This window comes from Oryctolagus cuniculus, chromosome X (assembly GCF_051225735.1).
Source record: "Oryctolagus cuniculus isolate XC-2025 breed Fujian yellow rabbit chromosome X, ASM5122573v1, whole genome shotgun sequence".
Classification (NCBI taxonomy): domain Eukaryota; kingdom Metazoa; phylum Chordata; class Mammalia; order Lagomorpha; family Leporidae; genus Oryctolagus; species Oryctolagus cuniculus.
In genome coordinates, this window is record NC_142888.1 from 112,329,414 (window position 1) to 112,350,398 (window position 20,985).

A 20,985-nucleotide genomic window follows, 5' to 3' on the forward strand; every position below is an offset into this window, starting at 1 on the left:
GGGCGGGGCCAGGAGAGGGGCGGAGCTAGGCCGCGGCAGCCGCAGTGAGGAGGCGGCGAGGGGCGGAGCTGAGAGGCTGCTGAGTCCCGCGGAGGCGGAGGCACAGTGGCCGTAGGGGCGGCGGGGGTGGGCGAGGCTGAGCCCGGCGAGGGCGGGGACAGCCCGAGGGCGGGCCGTGGCGCCCGGGGGCCGGCTGTGGTTCCGGACAGCATTCGCAGGACCGCGTCTGGGGGATAGCGAGGGGGGACAGCGAAGGAGGATAGCGTCCGGGGGACAGCGACGGGGGACAGCGTCCAGGGGACCGCGTCTGGCTGTCGCCCTCTACGTTCGCGCTCCTGCGGGAAGGCCGGCGGTCGGCGGGGCCTGCGGCGGCCCGGGTACATGGCGGCGTCGGCGGCTCTGTCCGCGGCGGCCGCGGCGGCGGCCCTGTCCGGCTTGGCGGTGCGGCTGTCGCGCTCGGCCGCGGCTCGAGGCTCCTACAGCGCCTTCTGCAAGGGGCTCACTCGCACGCTGCTCACCTTCTTCGACCTGGCCTGGCGGCTGCGCATGAACTTCCCCTACTTCTACATCGTGGCCTCGGTGATGCTCAACGTGCGGCTGCAGGTGCGGATCGAGTGAGCGCCCGCCCGGCGCCGGGCCACCGGCAGGACGGCCAGCGGGGCCGCCGGGGACCGGCGCGGGGCGCAGGCCGGCTGCCCGGGCCCCTGGACGCTAGACCTCCGTGGCTGAGGCGCGGCCCCCGACCCAGGAGCGCAAAGAAACTGCCTGAAGGGGCCCTCAGCGTCCCTGGGCCCCGCCGACCTGTTGCCTCACATCGGCCAAAGCGGAGAACCTGAAGGAAGGGATACAGCCGCTGCAACCCCTGGATTTGACAGGCTCTGAGCACAGAGGTAGGTCACAGGCTGGAGTTGGGGGGTGGTAGGAGGCCACAAGTTGGAGTGGGGCATGATAGGAGGTCACAGATTGGAGGAGGGGGGTGGTAGGAGGCCACAGGTTGGAGTGGGGGGGTGATAGGAGGTTTCAGGCTGGAGTTGGGGGGTGGCAACAAGAGGCCACAGGTTGGAGGAGGGGGGTGATAGGAGGCCACAGGTTGGAGTGTGGGGGGTAATAGGAGGTTTCAGGCTGGAGTTGGGGGGTGGCAACAAGAGGCCACAGGTTGGAGGAGGGGGGTGATAGGAGGCCACAGGTTGGAGTGTGGGGGGTAATAGGAGGTTTCAGGCTGGAGTTGGGGGGTGGCAACAAGAGGCCACAGGTTGGAGGAGGGGGTGATAGGAGGCCATAGGTTGGAGTGTGGGGGGTAATAGGAGGCCACAGGTTGGAGTGGGGCATGATAGGAGGTCACAGGTTGGAAGGGGGGGTTATAGGAGGTCACAGATTGGAGGGGGGGTGGTTCGAGGGATAGGAGGTCACAGATTGGGGGGGTGGTTCGAGAGATAGGAGGTCACAGATTGGAGTAGGGGGGGAGTTAAGAGTTTACAGATTGGAGAAGGGGGGTGGTTTGAGGCCACAGGTTGGAGTGGGGGGGTGGTAAGAGGCCACAGTTAGGAACTGACAGGTTGGAGGGGGCACAGCACGAGGCCACAGGTTGGAGGGGGGATGGTGGAGGAGGCCATATGTTGGATTAGGAGGGAGGCAGACGAAGGCCGCAGATTGGAGCAGGGGAGGGAGCAGTTGCTATGACATCGACATGTCAGGACTCCTTGCTGGCTTGGAAGAAACATGGAAGGGACCTGGGTAAACCAGCCGCCAAAGCTGCCCAGCCAAAAGGAGAGAAGGAGACAGAGCCTCGGGCTCTTGTCTGCTCAGGCTCTAGCCTGCACCCATCACAATTCTGTGATGGGTGGGGGCAGGCAGTGTTCTCAACATCTCATCCCAGAAGGTCAGCCCATCCCCAGCAGATATGGCCTCCCCTCCTGCCCACAGCCTGGTACCTGTGTCCTTTCTCCAGAGGACCCTTGGTGTCACCTGAACCCCCAGGGATGCATGGGGATAGGCTGGGCAGCTGTGGGAAGGCCTTGGAGGAGAAAAGATGCACCTGCCCTCCTCCTGCACTGTCTCTGGGTGGACAGATAGGAAGCAGGGTTCTCTGGGCTAAACCCCAGGTCTGTGCCCTTCTCTGCGCTCAGGACCCTGGCGCTCCCTGCGGCTTCCCCACAGTCCTTGACTGCCTCCTGCCCTGTCTTTGGGGCCAGGGGACTGGTCTCTGCCTGCTCCTGCTGTTCCTTTTGCCAGCCCTAGCCTCTCTCTGAAGGGCTCCTCCTAAACTAGGCATCTGGAGACAGGAAGGAGTCTGGTTTCTACCTATCCCCTCTTGCCACAGTCTTGCTCTTCAGCCATGTCAGCCCAGTTGCCCTACAGCTCCTGACATGATCCTCTGAGCACCACCCAGCTCCATCCTTCAGCCCTGGAGGCCCGTGAAGTCCACTGTGTACTGAAGGGATTTGGGGTGATGGGAGAAACTCCTTGAACAGACAGCAGATCTCCAGCCAGGGAGGGAGAGCAGGTGGAGAAGGGGGTGGCAGAGGAGGCGACACTTGGGGAAACAAAGCCATCTCTGGGTGGCCAGGCAACTCTGAAGTCTCTACCTCTTTCTTTCTCTTCCAGGGATTGCCATTTGTAGGTGGTGACCAGCCCTTTCTCTGGCCTTGGCAAGAGGCATGTCCCTGCCCATGGGTGGCCCCTGCCCTGGCCACGAACAGAGAGCAGCTGAGTGAAGGGCCTGACCTGGAAGAGAGGAAGGACCTTCATGGTGGACGCCCAGCACGGACAGAGACGCAGAGGGGCGGGGTCGTCTGGATATCAGCTCCTAGCACGGGAAGAACTGGGCGCGTTCCGTGGGCACCAAGGTCTCCTAGTAACTCTATGTGGGAGTTGTGTTCTCCCTCCCCAGTGACTGGGGGAACTGAGGCTCTGGGGAAGGGGTTGGGGTTTGCTCTTGTTCCTGGTGGCTTGGAGGAGACGTGGAAGGTACCCAGGCAAACCAGCCCGCACAGCTGCTCCACAGAACTGGAGGAAGGAAAGGCAGCCTCAGGCTCTCCCCCTGCCCCACACAGTAGAAAGAGGTGAAGCTGAGGCTGCCCCTGTGTCTGCTGTCCCCTGCCCTCCTTCACAGTTCTCCAAGAGCTTGCATGGTGGGATGGAGAACCCGGGTAACCCAGGTCCAGGGGCAGGCTATCCAGGGATCTGGCTTTCCTGGGAATGGTATGGAAGGTCATGGGCAAGGCCAGGACAGCGTACTGAGATGGAGGACAGGAGAGATGGGTCCAAGAACCCGGGGGAGCCAAGTCTCACCCCCGAACCTAACCTTCCCACCCCAACCGTGACCAAGGGCTCTTCAGCAGTTAAGTGGCACGAGCCTGTCAGTGGGGACAATAATGGTGGCATGCTCGCTGGGGACACGATGTAACCAGGAGGGTCAAGGGAGAAACGTGGGGTGGGAAGGGGTTGGGACCCATGGCCTGACCCCATCTCCCTGTCCCCAGGCTCGGCCCCCTACCCTCAGGGTCATGCGGGAGAATTTCATGCAGATGGGCTTCAGTTAGCCCTGGAGGCCCTGGGTGTGATGCACACTGGCACCCACGAATGGTCAGGAGCAGCCTAAATGGAAGCCAGGAGAGACCCTGGCCCTCAGCAGCCATCCTGGTTCCCACACAACTTCAGCTGGTGGCTTGAGGCCCCTGTTCTGCATTCCTGAGATGGAAAACTGCAGCGTCTGCTCAACTCTAGGGACAGAGTGGCCCAGGGATCAAGCCCTGCCCCTGGAGCTGGGATCCTGGAAGACCTCTGCCTGTCTCAGGGATGGGCGGAGGCTGGATGGTGGCTGCCACGTGCCCCTGCCCCCCACCATGGTTGCCCACAGCCACAACCTGATGACATCCTTCCTTTTGCCAAGTCTCCTGGGAACCCCCAGTCCTGCTGGCCCCTCTTGTCCATGCCAACCTTGTCTGCAAGGTCCACCTCTGGGAGTCTGTGAGCACAGATGTCTGGGGGTGGCCTCTGAGGGACCAGAATGTCACAGGGCTGTAGGGGACAGGAGGAGCCAAGGCCTCCGTGGATCTGCTACACAGGTGTGGTCCCTTCAGAGCCCTGTCTCACCTTCTGGGGGACAGGATCACCAGCTGCAGCCATTCCTGGCCAGCCAGGGACGGAGGAGGAAGGCTTTTCTCTATGGGTGTGCACGTGCCCAGTGAGAGGAGAGGAGAAGGATGTCCAGGTGCCCCAGCCTTCTTCCCTCCAGGGGTTTGCCTAGGGCCTAGGAGGCTGCTTCCCTACAGGGAGGAAGGGGTGCAGCTTCAGGAGCCCGCCCTGGGGCCCCCACTGCATGGAAATCCTGGCCCGGTCCAGAGTGGCACTGTGTCCGCAGTGGCTTTGGTCATAGCTGTCTTGGCCAGAAACTGTTGGCCACCCTGGGATATGCCTTGACCAGCCCTGGGCTTCATGTGCCTGTCTGTTTGGCAAAGTAGTTAGCCAGCTTCTGCTTTCCCACCGCCCTCGTCACCACCGCTTCCTGTCCCCACGGGGCCCTTGCTGCACGGCGCGGTCTCCATGCACTTTGTATTTATGGCAGTCTGTTTTCCAGGCAGTAGAGCTTCTGCACATGCAGACACTGGCCTGAATGACGTCACTGTTCTGTGTGTGATTAACTGTGTCCTGGACAGCATCGTCTGCTCAGCCAGGTGTTTTTGTTTGTGGTGTCGTCGCGCTGTTGTCTCTAAGTTACAAAGATAAGTCCTGAGTCCAGGACGTCGTCATTCTGCCTGAGGCCTCCTGTTTCTGGTGGGCGTGATGCAGTAGCCTGGGAGGAGGGAGGCCCAGTGCTGGGACCGCTGCTTCCATGGCCTTGGCCAGAGCTAGGGGCTGGGGGTGGGGCTGTGGCAGGGAATGGCCAGCTCTTCAGAGTCTGCTCCCAGTGTCCCCAGCCTTGACCTGCACCACTACCCCATGAGACGCAGGCAGCAGCAGAACCTGGCTCAAGGGGTGGCAGTTGGCCCCACCCACTACTGGCATCCAAACACCTGAGACCTAAGTCTTTTCCATTGTCGAGTCTGATGCTTCATTCAGTTGGACCCTGGAGTGGGCAGGAGTGAAGGGAAGTGGCACACAGCCTCCACAGGCACTTTGTGTAACCAGCGGCAGGTGGTCAAGTCCCCATTGCCCCTGTGGGCAGGCCTCTGGGGGTCTCAGGGAAAGAAAGCATCCATGGGCCCTGGAAGTCTCTTCCTTTCCCCTCACCTCAGGTGCAAACTCAGCCCCACTCCCATTGGCCCCCCAAGGAAGCAGGCCAGAGGCTCTAGGGCTGGCAAGCTGGCAGAAGGCTGGGGAGGGCTTGGGGAGGCCTGAGGACGAGGGCAGAGCGTTCGTGAGAGACCTGGGGAGAAGGGCATTGGGGTGCGATGGAAGAAGGCCCACAGACTCCCAGGACAGGGGCGTCTTGACGAGGCAGGATTGGGCTCAGGCTGAGGAGCACAGCCTGAGGTCAGGGGCCCTGGGAACACTCAGTCACAGCCCAGGGCTCCCCAGGGGTCAGAGTGCCCTGGAGAAGGGCCCTTCCAACTGCACTGGTGGCTGTGCTCTGTGGTATGTGCCACCACAGGGGGATGGACCCATGTCCTGAGCTTCCCTCCCATGTCCACACGGTTCTGTTAAGCCCCTGATGGCCCCACTTCCCATCCCCCCCAGGGACCACACGCCCAGCAGACTGAGGTAGGACAGCATCGTGATGACAGGGACTGCCCTTCCCACAAGCAGGTTTGTCCTGTGCTGGTGAAAGGCATCACCCAGGAGGCTCTGAGCCCAGCCCTTTCTACCATGTGGTCCTAGGCTCATCCCCACCATGTGCATCTTAGCAAAGCTCTGTTGGGTGCTTGTGGGCATTAAGCGGGAGAAGTCAGTTCAGTGGGGGTCCTCTGGTCATCCCTGGAGTGGCCTTGTGACCATGAAGAAGAAACCAGGTGGCAGGGACTGACATCCAATGATGTCACGTTCCAGGCACAGGTGCTTTGCATCTGTAATCTCAGTGTGATGCCAGTATACCCATTTTACAGAGAAACCAAGTCTGAAATAGATCCCCAAACAGCAGCTCTTCCTGTGCCTGCAATGCCCTCTGGAGGGGCAGAGGATGGGGCTGGAAACATGGTCGACGGGCAAAGGATTTAGAAGGTGACCCTGTCCTTTCTGGGCGGGGTCCAGCTGATAGGACATCTGGGCAATGGGGTGGGAGGGCAGGTCTGTGGGTCCTCTTCACATTGAGCCCCCCCATGCCTGGGAGCAGCTGGGCCCCCATTGGGATGGACCCCACTGTCGTCTCCCTTCTATCCCACTGCTGGAAGCTGATGGGGATCTGAGCGACAGAGTCAGGAGAGGGCAAGAGAGCAGGTAGGTGGGCAGGTCCGGGGGCGCTGGAGCACACACACTCAGGAAAGGAGAAATGTTAAGAGCACGCACAATCCCAGCCTGCTCCTGCCCCACCCCAAGGGAAAAATTTGTGTGTGTGTGTGTGTCTATAGAGCGAGACAGCATTACCTTGAAATCTGTTCCTCCCACTTCATGTTTTTCTTTTCATGTGAAGTATTTTTCTTTTTTAGAAAGCTTTTATTTAATAAATACAAATTTCATAGGTACAGCTTTGGGAATATAGTGGTTCTTTCTCCCATACCCAACCTCCTACCCCCACTCCCATCCCACCTCCTACTCCCTCTCCCATCCCATTCTTCATTAAGATTCATTTTGAATTATCTTTATATACAGAAGACCAACTCTGTACTAGGTAAATGTTTCAACAGTTTGCACTCACACAGACACACAAAGTATAAAGTACTGTTTGAAGACAAGTTTTATGGTTAATTCTCATAGTACAACTCATTAAGGATTTTTCTATATGAAAAGCTGCCTGGTAGTCCCTTTTATGAAGGTATCATTATTTCCCAAAGCCTCTTGCCTCTTGGTTATTCACCTTTGTTGTTTGTGCATTTGGAGCATTTGGTTCTTTGAATTTCTTTTTGTTATTTTTTGTAAACAATGCAATGATAGACAAGTTGGACTCCATCAAAATTAAAAAGGGGCCAACTCAGTGGCACAGAAGGTAAAGCCACCGCCTGTGGCGCTGGCATCCTATATGGGCAATGGTTCATGTCCCAGCTGCTCCACTTCAATCAAGCTCTCTGCTGCGGCCTCGGAAAGCAGTGGAAGATGGCCCAAGTCCTTGGGCCCCTGCACCCACGTGGGAGACCTGGAAGAAGCTCCTGGATCCTGGCTTTGGATCAGTGCAGCTCCGGCCATTGTGGCCATCTGGGGACTGAAACAGCAGATGGAAGATCTCTCTCCCCTCCCCCTTATCTGCCTTTGTGTAACTCTGCCTTTCAAATAAATATATAAATATTTTTAAAAATTAAAAACTTTTATGCATCAAAGGACACTCAACAAAATGAAAAGGTGCTGTACAGAGTAGAAACAAATACTTCCAAACCATATATCTGATAAGAGCTTCCTAACCAAAATTATAAAAAGGAAGTCTAGCTACTCCACAAGAAAAAAGATGACAAACAGCTCAATTAAAATATGAGCAAAGGGCTTGAATAGACATTTCTCCAAAGATGATATACAAATGACCACCAAGCACATAAAAAGATGCTCAACATCAGTAGTCACAGAGAAATGCAAGTGAAAAGCACTCTGAGATACCAATTCATATCCTGAGATGGTTTGTTTTAAAAAATGGAAAACAGTGCTGGCAAGGATGTATAGAAATTGAAACCTTCGGGGCCGGCGCTGTAGTGCAGTGGGTTAATGCCCTGGCCTGAAGCACCAGCATCACATATGAGTGCTGGTTTGAGACCCGGCTGCTGTACTTCCAATCCAGTTCTCTGCTATGGCCTAAGAAAACAGTAGAAGATGGCCCAAGTGCTTGGGTCCCTGCACCCACGTGGGAGACCTGGAAGAAGTTCTTGGCTCCTTCTTTGGCCGTTGTGGCCAATTGGGGAGTGATCCATCGGATGGAAGACCTCTCTCTCTGCCTCTCCTCTCTCTGTGTAACTCTGACTTTCAAACAAATAAAAAAAAAACTTAAAAAAAAATAAAAGCCTTGATCCTAAAAAAAAAAAAAAAAGAAATTGAAGCCTTCCTAAATTATTGGTGGCATAAAATACTGCAGCCACTTTGAAAAACAAACAATTTGGCAGGTTCTCAAAATGTTAAACTTAGAATTATCATATGACCTAGTATATACAGAAAGTAGGTACTGAAACAAGAGGAACTCCCTCTTCTGGGCTGCCAGAGTTCATCTGAAATAACAGTAATTTATTTATTTTTAAATTTTGAGAAAGATTGATTTTTATTTTATTTTAAAATTTTTTTAAAGATTTCTCTTTTATTATTTGAAAAGTAGAATTACAGAGAGAGATCTTCCACTCATGGCTTCACTCTTCAGATGGCCATAATGGAGCTTCGTCCGGGTCTCCCACATGGATGCAGCGTCCCAAGCATTTGGGCCATCATCTGCTGCTTTCCCAGGTGCATTAGCAGGGAGCTAGATTGGAAGTAGAGCAGCTGGGACTCAAGCCAGTGCCCATATGCCATTTGCCAGCATTGCAAATGGTGGTTTAACTCACTGTGCCACAAGGCTTGCCCCAGTAATTGCTTTGATATTCACAACCCTCCTCCACAAAAATCAGAGGTCCCCGGTTAGCTGAACCTTTCCCTCCCACATGCACACATATTAATTCATGCCACATGTCTCCATCTCAGCAAAATCAGAAGGGCTCCATACTCCAGGAAGGGCCTTCAGAACATCCTGAAAATGAAAATGGGCTCTGATCTATTTCCTGGCCTCTCTCTTGCCTGCTCTGTGTAACTCCTGGAGCAGATTCCCCAATGGGCTACTTAGAGGATGAGCTCACAGGGAACACTTGAGCACAGAGCAGGTGCCAAGGTTTGCATGGGGCTCAGCCAATAGGAATGTAACCTTCTTCCCCACCCCAAGGAAGTCTTTTGGGGTATGGGTACTATGGCTACCTCCAGGGCAAAGTTCAACCAGAAAAACCTGACCGGCCAGGGCAGCAGAACTTCAAGATTTCCCAGTTGCTAGTGACTAGTGCCCAGAACCTTTGTTTTTCCAAATCACACATGTTAAAAACAAAATAAAGGGGGGCAGCACTGTGGTGCAGCAGATTAAAGCCTCAGCTGGCAGTAGCAATATCCCATATGGGCGCTGGTTCCAGTTCCAGCTGCTCCACTTCTGATCTAGCTCCTTGCTAATGCACCTGGGAAAGCAGTCAAGGATGGCCCAAGTTCTTGGGCCCCTGCACCCACATTGGAGACCTGGAAGAAACTTCTGGTTCCTGGCTTTGGATGGGCCCAGCTCTGGCTGTTGTGACTATTTGGAGAGTGAACTGGCAGATGGAAGACCTATCTCTCTATCTCTACCTCTCTCTGTAACTCTGTCGTTCAAATAAACAAAATAAATTTTTAAGACAAAACAAAGCAAAACAAAAACAAAACACATAAAAATTGTCAAGGCACTAGGCTGAGCAGGAAGGTAATTCCACCAAGATTCTTAAAGTACACTCTATTCAGTTTTTGGAAGTTCTTTAATAAAGGCGTTTCTGTGTGAACACCATGACCAACCTGAGCACATGCTGAAGCCACTTTTACTCAGATAAGATGCAAAGGGCAGAATGCTGGCTTGGGAGTCAAAAGGCTGGTTGGGGTTCAGTTTCCTGCATACCAGTCTTGGGCACAGGGACTCTCAAGGCACCCTATACACCTGGCTCCCTGCCTGCTCCATGGCCATGCCAGGAAACATCACAGGTCCTGTCAGTGATAGAAGCTACCAGACTGCTTCACATCCCTTTCCTGCTTTTGTGCCTACTGCGGCATTTTTTCAAGACAAGGGCCTCTCTTTCTCTTTCTCTTTCTCTTTCTCTTTCTCTTTCTCTTTCTCTTTCTCTTTCTCTTTCTCTTTCTCTTTCTCTTTCTCTTTCTCTTTCTCTTTCTCTTTCTCTTTCTCTTTCTCATACACAAACACACTCACACACACCACCTCAGAATGACTGCAGTTCTACCATGCACCAATAGGTTCACTTTTCCCTGATGTCAAATTTAATACATCAGGTCATGTCACCCTGGAAAGCACATCAAAATGGGTAAGAGTTGATGCTCTGAGGCCTCACACTGCTACTTGCTTCCCTCTTGGTTACAAAATCCTCCCTAAGAAATTCACTCTTCATTCTTCAAGGGTAAGAAGGAGGGTCATTCTTCTGTAACTAATTCCTGCTGATTAGGGGTACCCGTATCACCAGGTTAGAGTACTGAAACTCTTTCAAAAACTCAACTTTCTCCCCTTCCATTTCTAGTGTAACTTGGGTTCTCTTGGGGAGATGCTAGATTTTACTTTGAGCAATCAGTCTGTGATCGTCTTGGCCCCATTGATCTTCTGTCAAGGGGAGCTAAAAGTTATCAGGTTTGCCTTGAGCCAGCCCCCTATGGGTATGGCTTGGACCCTCCCATTTCCAGTGTCCCTCCTGTTTGCAGTATGCACAGTGGCTATGCCCTAACTTATTTGGTGGCCTATTGTTGGTCCCACATCAGGGGTTGTGGTTGTCTCCTGTCTTCCTGGGTTACCTGGAGCAGACTAGAGAAGTAAAGCTGCCTGCTTCCCCATCTTTTTGTCATCCTTATCTCATCTACCACTATAACTCAGTTGTTGAAAACTTTGATGGAAATCTCTAATTTATAATTCAAGAAAAAGGGAGGGAGAGGGAAAGGGAGAGATGATAGCGGGAGAGGGAGAGATGGGAAGAGGGAGAGAGGGAGTCATTTTTAGAGATGCACAACCTTAGGGAGTTCACACATCAAAACTCATTTGGAGAAAACTATGTAAAGAAAACTGTGAAACTGGTCAAGTAGGAAGAAAAACAATTCTGAGGGACCCAAGAGAGAAGCAAGTGGAAAGGTATTAACGTGACAGCTTGCGGCCGGCGCCGCGGCTCACTAGGCTAATCCTCCGCCTAGTGGCACCGGCACACCGGGTTCTAGTCCCGGTTGGGGCGCTGGATTCTGTCCCGGTTGCCCCTCTTCCAGGCCAGCTCTCTGCTGTGGCCAGGGAGTGCAGTGGAGGATGGCCCAGGTGCTTGGGCCCTGCACCCACATGGGAGACCAGGAAAAGCACCTGGCTCCTGGCTCCTGCCATCGGATCAGCGCGGTGCGCCGGCCGCGGCGGCCATTGGAGGGTGAACCAACGGCAAAAGAAGAAGACCTTTCTCTCTGTCTCTCTCTCTCACTGTCCACTCTGCCTGTCAAAAAATAAAAAATATCAACCAGACTGTTAAGAGTGTGAGGGCGGAAGGTTCCAGATGGAAGTCTCCATTATAAAAAGGGAGTAGTGGGGATTGATAGAATAAACATGTCTAGAAGTCTACGTGCCAGTTGTTGGCATTCAGAAGTGCTCAGTCTGATGGCAATACATGTTCCAAGCACACACACTTTTAATCCACTGCCACCCTTTAAGAGAACTGGTATAAATTTACAACATAGGTAACCAGAGGAAAATATTTACATAATGCAATAGTCTTTTATTTTTCAAATGGATTTATCACAGAAATCATATGAATAGAATCTTGACTAGTATGATTTTCAAACCAACTATATTCATAAACATTTAAAACATCAGTGTCAATGCCAACTAAAGATCTAATTGCTATTCATCTTCCACATCCATACAGTTTTATACGTGACATCACCAAAACCTAGACTCTGCTTCCCTTATACACCTTGTAAAACATTTACTTATTTCATTAATTTAACCTATTATTTCAGAATAGTTTTAAATTAACAAAACAAAAATTGTAAGGTAGTAATTCAAAGAGTTCCCATATATCCCTCACCCCATTTCCTCTATTAATATTGCCTATTTGTATATTTGTTGCAATTAATGTCATTATTGCACTGGGTTGAATCATGTGAAATAGCATTTTTATATATCATACAGTCGAATTTCAGTAATTTAATGTTTTGAACTTACATTGTAATTCATTGTGCTGTATTTTTACCATAGACTTACATGATTCTTTTGGACATGGATATTGATACTCATTTGTAGTCTCTCAACATCTGTTTCTCCCTCTCCTCTTTCTTCTCTTCCTTCTCCTCACTCATAAGTGAATATGTTCTAACACACATAAAATTCTACTATGTGTATGACTACTAACTTCACTTATCATAGGCAATATTTTGAATAAAACATTGCTAGTGATAGTTTCTAATGGTGTATACTAAAGAGTTAGGAGCCAGGTTCTATGACCAAATCCAATTTGTGATTCCTTGTTACCACAACGGATATCCTTTGGTTTTGCCAGAAACAAAATGTTGATGTAAATAAGTGCATAAAAATTATTCTTCCTCAAAAATAAGAGGTAATGTTATTTCTCCAGTCCTCATCTATCTCAGCACAGTAACTATCATTAACAGCATTGAGGCTCTAACATTTGTTCTTTCTGTTCACAGAAATGTTTAACAAAAAGAATAAAGCACTTGGGAGGCAAAGAGTAGGGAGGTAGAGTCCCTGATACAAAAATCTCTGAATATTCCACTTACTTCCTCTGGGCATTCCTTTCAAACAGCCTCGTTTAACACATCTTGCCTACTTTTCTGTCTAGAGCAGTATCTCTTTTGCTTTCTTCACTCAAAATGGTACTGGAGTTTCAGATCACAATTGGCCTTTGAATACCATTGTGCTCTGTTCTGGTATACTAGAAAGAATGCTTGGCTAGGAGATTAGTTCTGTACCAGAAATTACCTGTGTACACACATTCTTGATAAGATCCATTTTATTTATTTGAAAAATGAGGCCGGCGCCGCACCTCAATAGGCTAATCCTCTGCCTGTGGCGCCGGCACACGGGGTTCTAGATCTGATCGGGGCGCCGGATTCTGTCCCGGTTGCCCCTCTTCCAGGCCAGCTCTCTGCTATGGCCTGGGAGTGCAGTGAACGATGGCCCTGCACCCCATGGGAGACCAGGAGAAGCACCTGGCTCCTGGCTTCGGATCAGCACAATGCGCCAGCCGCTGCGCGCCGGCCGCGGCAGCCATCGGAGGATGAACCAACGGCAAAAGGAGGACCTTTCTCTCTGTCTCTCTCTCTCACTGCCTGTCAAAAAAAAATTATGTACTTGGAACAAGTGATTTTCAAGGAATTTTGTTCCCTGCCTATATCACCTTTTTTGCAAACCTTCCAGGTAGTGGCCCAACTGGCCATTCTGAAGTCACTGAGAGATCATCTGGGAACCAGCCTCTGGGCTGTAAAGGTTGGCATATTGCCTATCACACAGTAAGGCTTTATAATCAATGGATAAAATGCATAAATACATTCTTTAAGAAATTTTTCAAAGCGGGTATGAGTTTTCACACATTCAGATGATTAAAACAAGGCAAAGAGAGGTTAAGTATTGTTGCTGCTCTTTAGAGGATGGACACTTTTGTGCTCGTTTTAAAGATTTATATTTATTTATTTATTTAAGAGGTAGAGTTACAGAGAGAGAGGGAGAGACAATGAGAAAGGTCTTCTATCTGCTGATTCACTCCCAAAATGGCTGCAACAGCCAGGAGCCAGGAGCTTCTTCCTGGTCTCCCACGGGGGTACAGGGACCCAAGCACTTGGGCCATTTTCTACTGCTTTCCCAGGTCCTAGCAGAGAGTTGGATCAGAAGAGGAGCAGCCGGATGCAAACTGCCACCCATAAGGGGTGTTGGCACTGCAGACAGAGGCTTAGCCCACTAAGCCACAGCATCCACCCAGAAGATGGACACTTTCTAATGGATTTAGTTCAACAGAAGTGTTTAAACCAGAATGATTCCCTAGGTTGTTCCTGGTTATCAAACTATATTTTAATTCAGTAAGACATAGATGGGGCATAGAAGTTATCTCTGCCCATGTTTCTGGCAATTGCTGGCAACATCCAAAATAATTTCTGTGGTCACAGCTAGGGCTTCCCTCCTAACCAAGGAGCACTGATGAAGAACTGGGGGGGACCTCTACTGTGACCTGGATAAAGAAACAAATGTTGGGGCCAGTGCTGTGGCGGTAGAAGATGAAGCTACCACCTGCAGTGCCAGCATCCCATATGGGTGCCAGTTCGAGTCCCAGCTGCTCCACTCCTGATCCAGCTCTCTGCTAGGGCCTGGGAAAGCAGTAGAAGATGGCTCAAGTCCTTGGGCCCCTGTACTTGTGTGAGAGATCCAGAAGAAACTCCTGGCTCCTGGCTGCGAATATGTGCAGCTCCAGCTGTTGTGGCCAATTGGGGAGTGAACCATTAGATGGAAGACCTGTCTCTCTCTCTCTCTCTCTCCCTCTCTCTGCCTCCCCTTTTCTCTCTGTGTAACTCTTTCAAATAAATAAATCTTTTTTTTGTGTGTGTGTGTTTTTTTAACTTTTATTTAATGAATATAAATTTCCAAAATACAGCTTATGGATTACAATGGCTTCCCCCCTCATAACGTCCCTCCCACCCATAACCCTCCCCTTTCCCGCTCCCTCTCCCCTTCCATTCACATCAAGATTCATTTTCGATTCTCTTTATATACAGAAGATCAGTTTAGCATACATTAAGCAAAGATTTCAACAGTTTGCTCCCACACAGAAACATAAAGTGAAAAATACTGTTTGAGTACTAGTTATAGCATTAAATCTCAATGTACAGCACACTAAGGACAACGATTCTACATGAGGAGTGAGTGCACAGTGACTCCTGTTGTTGACTTAACAAATTGACACTCTTGTTTAGGGCATCAGTAATCACCCTAGGCTCTTGTCATGAGCTGGCAAGGCTATGGAAGCCCCCTGAGTTCACTGACTCTGATCATATTTAGACAAGGCCATGGTCAAAGTGGAAGTTCTCTCCTCCCTTCAGAGAAAGGTACCTCCTTCTTTGATGACCCGTTCTTTCCACTGGGATCTCACTTGCGGAGATCTTTCATTTAGGTTTTTTTTTTTTTTTCCCCAGAGTGTCTTGGCTTTCCATGCCTGAAATACTCTCATGGGCTTTTCAGCCGGATCCGCATGCCTTAAGGGCTGATTCTGAGGCCAGAGTGCTGTTTAGGACATCTGTCATTCTATGGGTCTGCTGTGTATCTCACTTCCCATGTTGGATCGTTCTCTCCCTTTTGTATTCTATCAGCTAATATTTGCAGACACTATTCTTGTTTATGTGATCCCTTTGGTTCTTAGTCCTATCATTATGATCAATTGTGAACAGAAATTGATCACTGGGACTAGTGAGATGGCATTGGTACATGCCACCTTGATGGGATTGAATTGGAATCCCCTGGTATGTTTCTAACTCTACCGTTTGAGGTAAGTCAGCTTGAGCATGTCCCGAATTGCACATCTCTTCCTTCTCTTTAAATAAATCTTTTAAAAAAGAAACAAAGGTTGAAAAAATTTTTTGACAGGCAGAGTGGACAGTGAGAGAGAGAGAGAGACAGAGGGAAAGGTCTTCCTTTGCCGTTGGTTCACCCTCCAATGGCCGCCATAGCTGGCGCGCTGTGGCCTGCGCACCACGCTGATCTGATGGCAGGAGCCAGGTACTTATCCTGGTCTCCCATGGGGTGCAGGGCCCAAGCACCTGGGCCATCCTCCACTGTACTCCCTGGCCACAGCAGAGAGCTGGCCTGGAAGAGGGGCAACCGGGACAGAATCTGGCGCCCCGACCGGGACTGGAACCCGGTGTGCCAGTGCCGCAAGGCGGAGGGTTAGCCTAGTGAGCCGTAGCGCCAGCCCCAAAGGTTGAATTTTGATAACCATCATTCCTTTTAAATTACTCCATAGCACAATTTATGGCTATAAACTCAGGTTCCTGCCACCCGTGTAGGAGATCTGGATTGAGTTTTTGGCTCTGATTTCAGCCTGGCCCAGTCTCAGTCGTTGTAAGCATTGGAATATTGAACCAGCATATAGGAATGCACTTTCATTCTTTCTCTCTCTTCTGTCTTTTAAATAAATAAATAAATAAATCTTAAAAAATTAAAAATTATGTTATTTTGCCTCAGTTCTGAGCTGTTACTAGCAACCAGGCATGTGTCTCCTGGTTCTTCGGTAACCTCCAGTCACCCTCAACATTGCTTGGGTTTCCCTGTTCATCTGTGAGCCTTGCTCACCACACACCTTGCACTCAGAAGCTGCCATATTGGTGAAACTTGTGAAGATCAATAAAAATCAAGGAAAATATAAGGAAAAGGCAAACTGATGAAATCTTTATTTAATATATACTGAATCGATTTTCTGTATATAAAGATAATTGAAAATGAATCTTGATGTGAATGGAATGGAAGAGGAGCGGGAGATGGGAGGGGTGCGAGTGGGAGGGAAGTTATGGGGGGGGAGCCATTGTAATCCATAAACTATACTTTGGAAATTTATATTTACTAAATAAAAGTTAAAAAATAAATAAAAATGATCTTATCAATAAAAAATTATTACATGTAAATTTTGGTTTTCTCTTAAGCTTAATCCCATGAACAAAATCAGTTTTCCTTAGAGATAGTTAATTTTGCACCTGTGGCTGATAAAAGAAAAGTAGAAAAATTTTATGAGCTTTACTGCCATGACTTTGGGTCACATTACAAATCTTAAACTCTGGTGCCAGAAAAAAAAAGATCTCATTAAAGCTGTTCAGAAAGTACTATTGGAAGATTGGATAATTCATCAGGCTGATCTAGGTATGTCTCTCTGTGACTTACTCTCATCACACAGACATCAATATTTTTAAATCATTTCCCTTGCATATTTTGCCTTCTGCTCCTCCTTTCTTGCAAATACTTTCTTTCACAAACATGGGGTGAAGTAGGAAGTATTATGCTTACCTTGCAGTTGGACAGAGAGGATCAGCGAGGATAACAAATGCCCCCTGACGTTAGAAGCTGCTAGGCCACTGAGGCCTAAACGTCTAAACCCAATGAAACTGGGCACAGATAATCTAAAGGCAACTGGAATGTTTATTGCTTGGGAAAACTATCCAGCTAGAACATTCCAAACTATTAACACAATGCGTTGTAAACTTCACCAAGGAAACTTTCTGCAAGTCCCCCACCCACCCTATCAGGGTCCATGTGGCACTCTACATCTCTCCCCTAACCAGCTGCTTAGGAACGACTCTACCTGTTGCTCAAATGGAATGAAGCCTGGTCTCAAAGCCCCTGCCCTCTGTCTGGGCAGGCTCAATTGCCACTCTCTTTACCCTTCCCATTCTGTCCCCGCTAAAATAAAGTCTTTCCTACTTTAACTAGCCACCTCCTCACCTTTATCAAACCCTAGAATCTTAAAACCTAACTCCTAAGGCTCACAGCTACTGAGCAGTAAAATTGGAAGCCAACCCTGGGTCTCCAGCCTTTACACTCAGTTCCTTTATAAAATTTTACTTATTTAAAAGGCAGAGTGGCATGGGCATGTGCATACACACACAGACACACACAGACACAGGCACCCCACCCACCCACCCACACACACCTTCCATCTGCTGGTTCACTTCCCAAATGCCCGTTACAGGTGGGGCATTGCCAAGACAGGAGCCCAGAATACCTGCGTGGGTGTCAGGGACACAAGTAGTTGAATCATAATTTGATGCCTTCCCAGGTACATTAGTAAGAAGCTGGATTGGCATGCAGGTATCCCAAGCAGCAGAGGTTTAACCTGCTCTGCCAAAATGCCTGCCACTAAATTCAATTCATTTTTAAGTAATCTATACCACTTTCTCATCCTAACAGAGTACAAGAGAATGTGGTGCTATTCAAGGGCAATAACCAGCAATTGTTATTTAGATTTTTCTAAAGCACAATTACACAATAACTGGGAAGCATTCTTTTCTTTTTAAAAAGGGCTTTTGTTTCTTCACTGTAAGAGTAAATTTCAACTATGTCATATAAGATTATACTCAGGCTGTCATAGTGTAGTTTAGTACTCTAAATTTTCACGTCATTTCCACACACACACATTTTGTGTAACTTTGGCACCATGGACAAAATGTACCCTTGCTTTGCTATCTGTTAGATATATTTAAGTGTCTAGCAAAACTATAGAATGAAAACAAGAAATACATTCAGATTAGGAAAAAATGTTAGCTGTACACCAAACATAAACAAAATTTAGTAATAACACACTGTCTCCAATCTCTAACATTTCAGCATTAGGTTGTCACTATTATATGATGTTACTTAGTTTAAATCTCAAAAACATTTTAAAACCCTTAGGCAATACATATTTTAATCATTTTAATTATGAAAGATATATAGAAAAGTACATAATATTAAGTTATGATTTATCAAACTATTATCAAGCAAACAGTCTGGTTTACACCATGCAGATCAAGAAATACACATTCTTCAGCGGCACTCAAAATCCCTTCTCTTTGACAACTCCAGTCTTCTTCCTAGAGGAAATGATAATATTGTCCTTCATGATAACACTTTCAAGCTTTTATGCACAAGGTTCATCTCTTAAATATGCATCTCTAAGCAGCATAGTTTCGTCATGGCTTTAACATTTACACAAACATAATCATACTATGTGGGCATTTTTTGGTCTGGCTTCTTTCATTCAATTTTGTTTTCAACTTCACCCAAGGTTTTGCATGTGTGATTTCAGTTTTTCATGTTTGCTGTTGTATTGTGTTCCCTTGTACAAATCTGTCACAATTATTTTCTTCAAGTTATATCCAGTGAGTTTGAATGGTTTCCAATTTAAGTTTTTAGGAATAATTCTGATCTGAGCCTTATTTTACTTCTGTCCTGATGCAGATGTGTACTATGGTACAACAAAAGGTTCATGGAAAATAGAATTAAAAGATAAGTTTATTTTGGTGCAATTTTTAAAAATCTGGGTATAGTTTTTTTTTCATAATATGCATTTTCTACTAAATTTTTGAAGAATCCACATATAATTCCTGTGGGGTAAATACTTGCAAATAGGTTGGTTGGGTCATAGGGAATAGGTATACATCTCATATACATAACAAATTCTTCTTCAAAGCAGTTAAACTAATTTGTACTCCGAACAGCAGTTTATGAAGTATATGAAATTACTTATCCTCATCCTCACTAACTCCTGTTGCTATCAGAGTTACTCATTAAGTTTAGTCAGTTTGGTGCATATGTAATGGTACCACATCATGATTTAATTTGCATTTCCATAATGATCAATGATGTTGGCATAGCCAATCTGTCTTTGTCACTATAGTTGTATGTAAATTTGGTCAGGTGATATCTATTCCTCTTTGTTGGCCTTCTTGGTATGACTTGCATAATTGTTTGGATGTCCCCCAAAGAGCCATGTATTTGGGGCTTAACCCCTGAAGCTAATGGATTAATGGTGAATACTTGATATAATTGTGACTTCTGGGAGGTGGGCTTAGTGAGAGGTTTGTTTTTTTTTTTTTTCATTTTTGACAAGCAGAGTTAGACAGTGAGAGAGAGAGAGAAACAGAGAGAAAGGTCTTCTTTCCGTTGGTTCACCCCCCCAGTGGCCGCCCACGTGCTGCCGGCCAGTGCGCTGCGCCGATCTGAAGCCAGGAGCCAAGTACCCACTCCTGGTTATCCATGCGGGTGCAAGGCCCAAACACTTGGGCCATCCTCCACTGCCTTCCCGGGCCACAGCAGAGAGCTGGACAGGAAGAGGAGCAACTGGGACAGAATCCAGTGCTCCAACCGGGACTAGAACCCGGTGTGCCGGCACCGCAGGCGGAGGATTAGCCAAGTAAGCTGCGGCGCTGGCCAGAGTGAGAGGTTTTTAGGTCATTGAGGGCTTGCCCATGGAAGGTAGTTCTCTTGAGAGAGTTTGTCATATAAACAAAGTTTAGGCTAGCTTCCCTCTCTGCTTCCTGTATCACCATGTGATCTCTCTGTACTTGTTCTACCCGTATGAGACGCCAGACAAATGGAGCTGCCTAATCTTGGATTGAATTTCCAAAACCATGAGCCAAAATAAACCATCTCCATTCTGAGTCTCCTCTCAGGTATATTAGTTATTGTAATGTAGAGCTGACAAATACACAACTTTGCTCATTGTAATAATTTTGAAATTCATCTGTCCTGCCTTCCTTAGGAGTTTTTTCATGGTTTTGTGATTAACATATTATTATATGGATAAACTAGGTTTTGTTTAACCAATCATATGTTAATAGACATTTTGGTTATTTCTAATTTAGAACTATTGTAGACGAAGCTGCTATAAACATTTATGTAACAACTTGTGTGTGGCTGTAGGTTTTCACTTCTCTTAAATATCTAGGAGTAGAGTTGTTGGGCTATGTAATTAACTTTACAAGACATTGACAGATATTTCTAAAATGGTTATAAACTTTTATATTTCCATCAGCAGTGTGTAAAAGCTTCAGTTGCCTCATATCCTTGCTCACACTTGGTGTTGTCAATTTAAAAATTTTTCACCATTCTGATAATTAAAATTAATAATGTCTCCTTGTGCTTTGAACTAGCATTTCCTGAATCACTAATAATCATGCTAAAACATATTTATATAATTTTATCAGCTGTTTGGATTTTTAACATGCCTCTTCAAATATTTTGTGCACCTTTCTTCTTTTGGTTATCTTTTTCTTATAGATTTGAATGTGGCTTTTAAACGAATTTATTGTATATATGGAACTACCATTTGTTATATGATTTGTGAATATCATATCTTACTCGTGTTTTCATTCATTCATGGTGTACTGATGAATATTCACTCATATTAATTTGATAAAGAGATGTATTTATTTTAAAAGTAGTTAAATTTATATCTCTTTTATAGTTAGTGCTTCTGTATCTTTAAAAAAGTTTTTCCTATTCTGAGATCATGAAAGTAGTCCAATGTCATAGAAATTTTGTTATTTTTGTCATTTACATCAAGCTCTCTAAACTACTTGGAATTCATTTTTGTGTACAGTGTGAAATAAGGTCATTTATTTTCCTTCTTGTGAATATTCTATTTCCCCATTATCATTTATTGT

At 47.6% G+C, this 20,985-nt stretch overlaps 1 protein-coding gene across 1 annotated transcript; it reads left to right on the forward strand.

The window, feature by feature from the left end:
* Nucleotides 1-123: 123 nt before the first annotated feature.
* On the forward strand, nt 124-6,620 carry LOC138847604 (small integral membrane protein 10-like protein 2A). The gene is made up of 2 exons (XM_070066820.2): nt 124-890; nt 2,605-6,620. Exon 1 carries the CDS (start codon nt 382-384, stop codon nt 616-618), a length of 237 nt encoding a protein of 78 aa, XP_069922921.1. The 5' UTR covers nt 124-381; the 3' UTR covers nt 619-890; nt 2,605-6,620.
* Nucleotides 6,621-20,985: the final 14,365 nt, after the last annotated feature.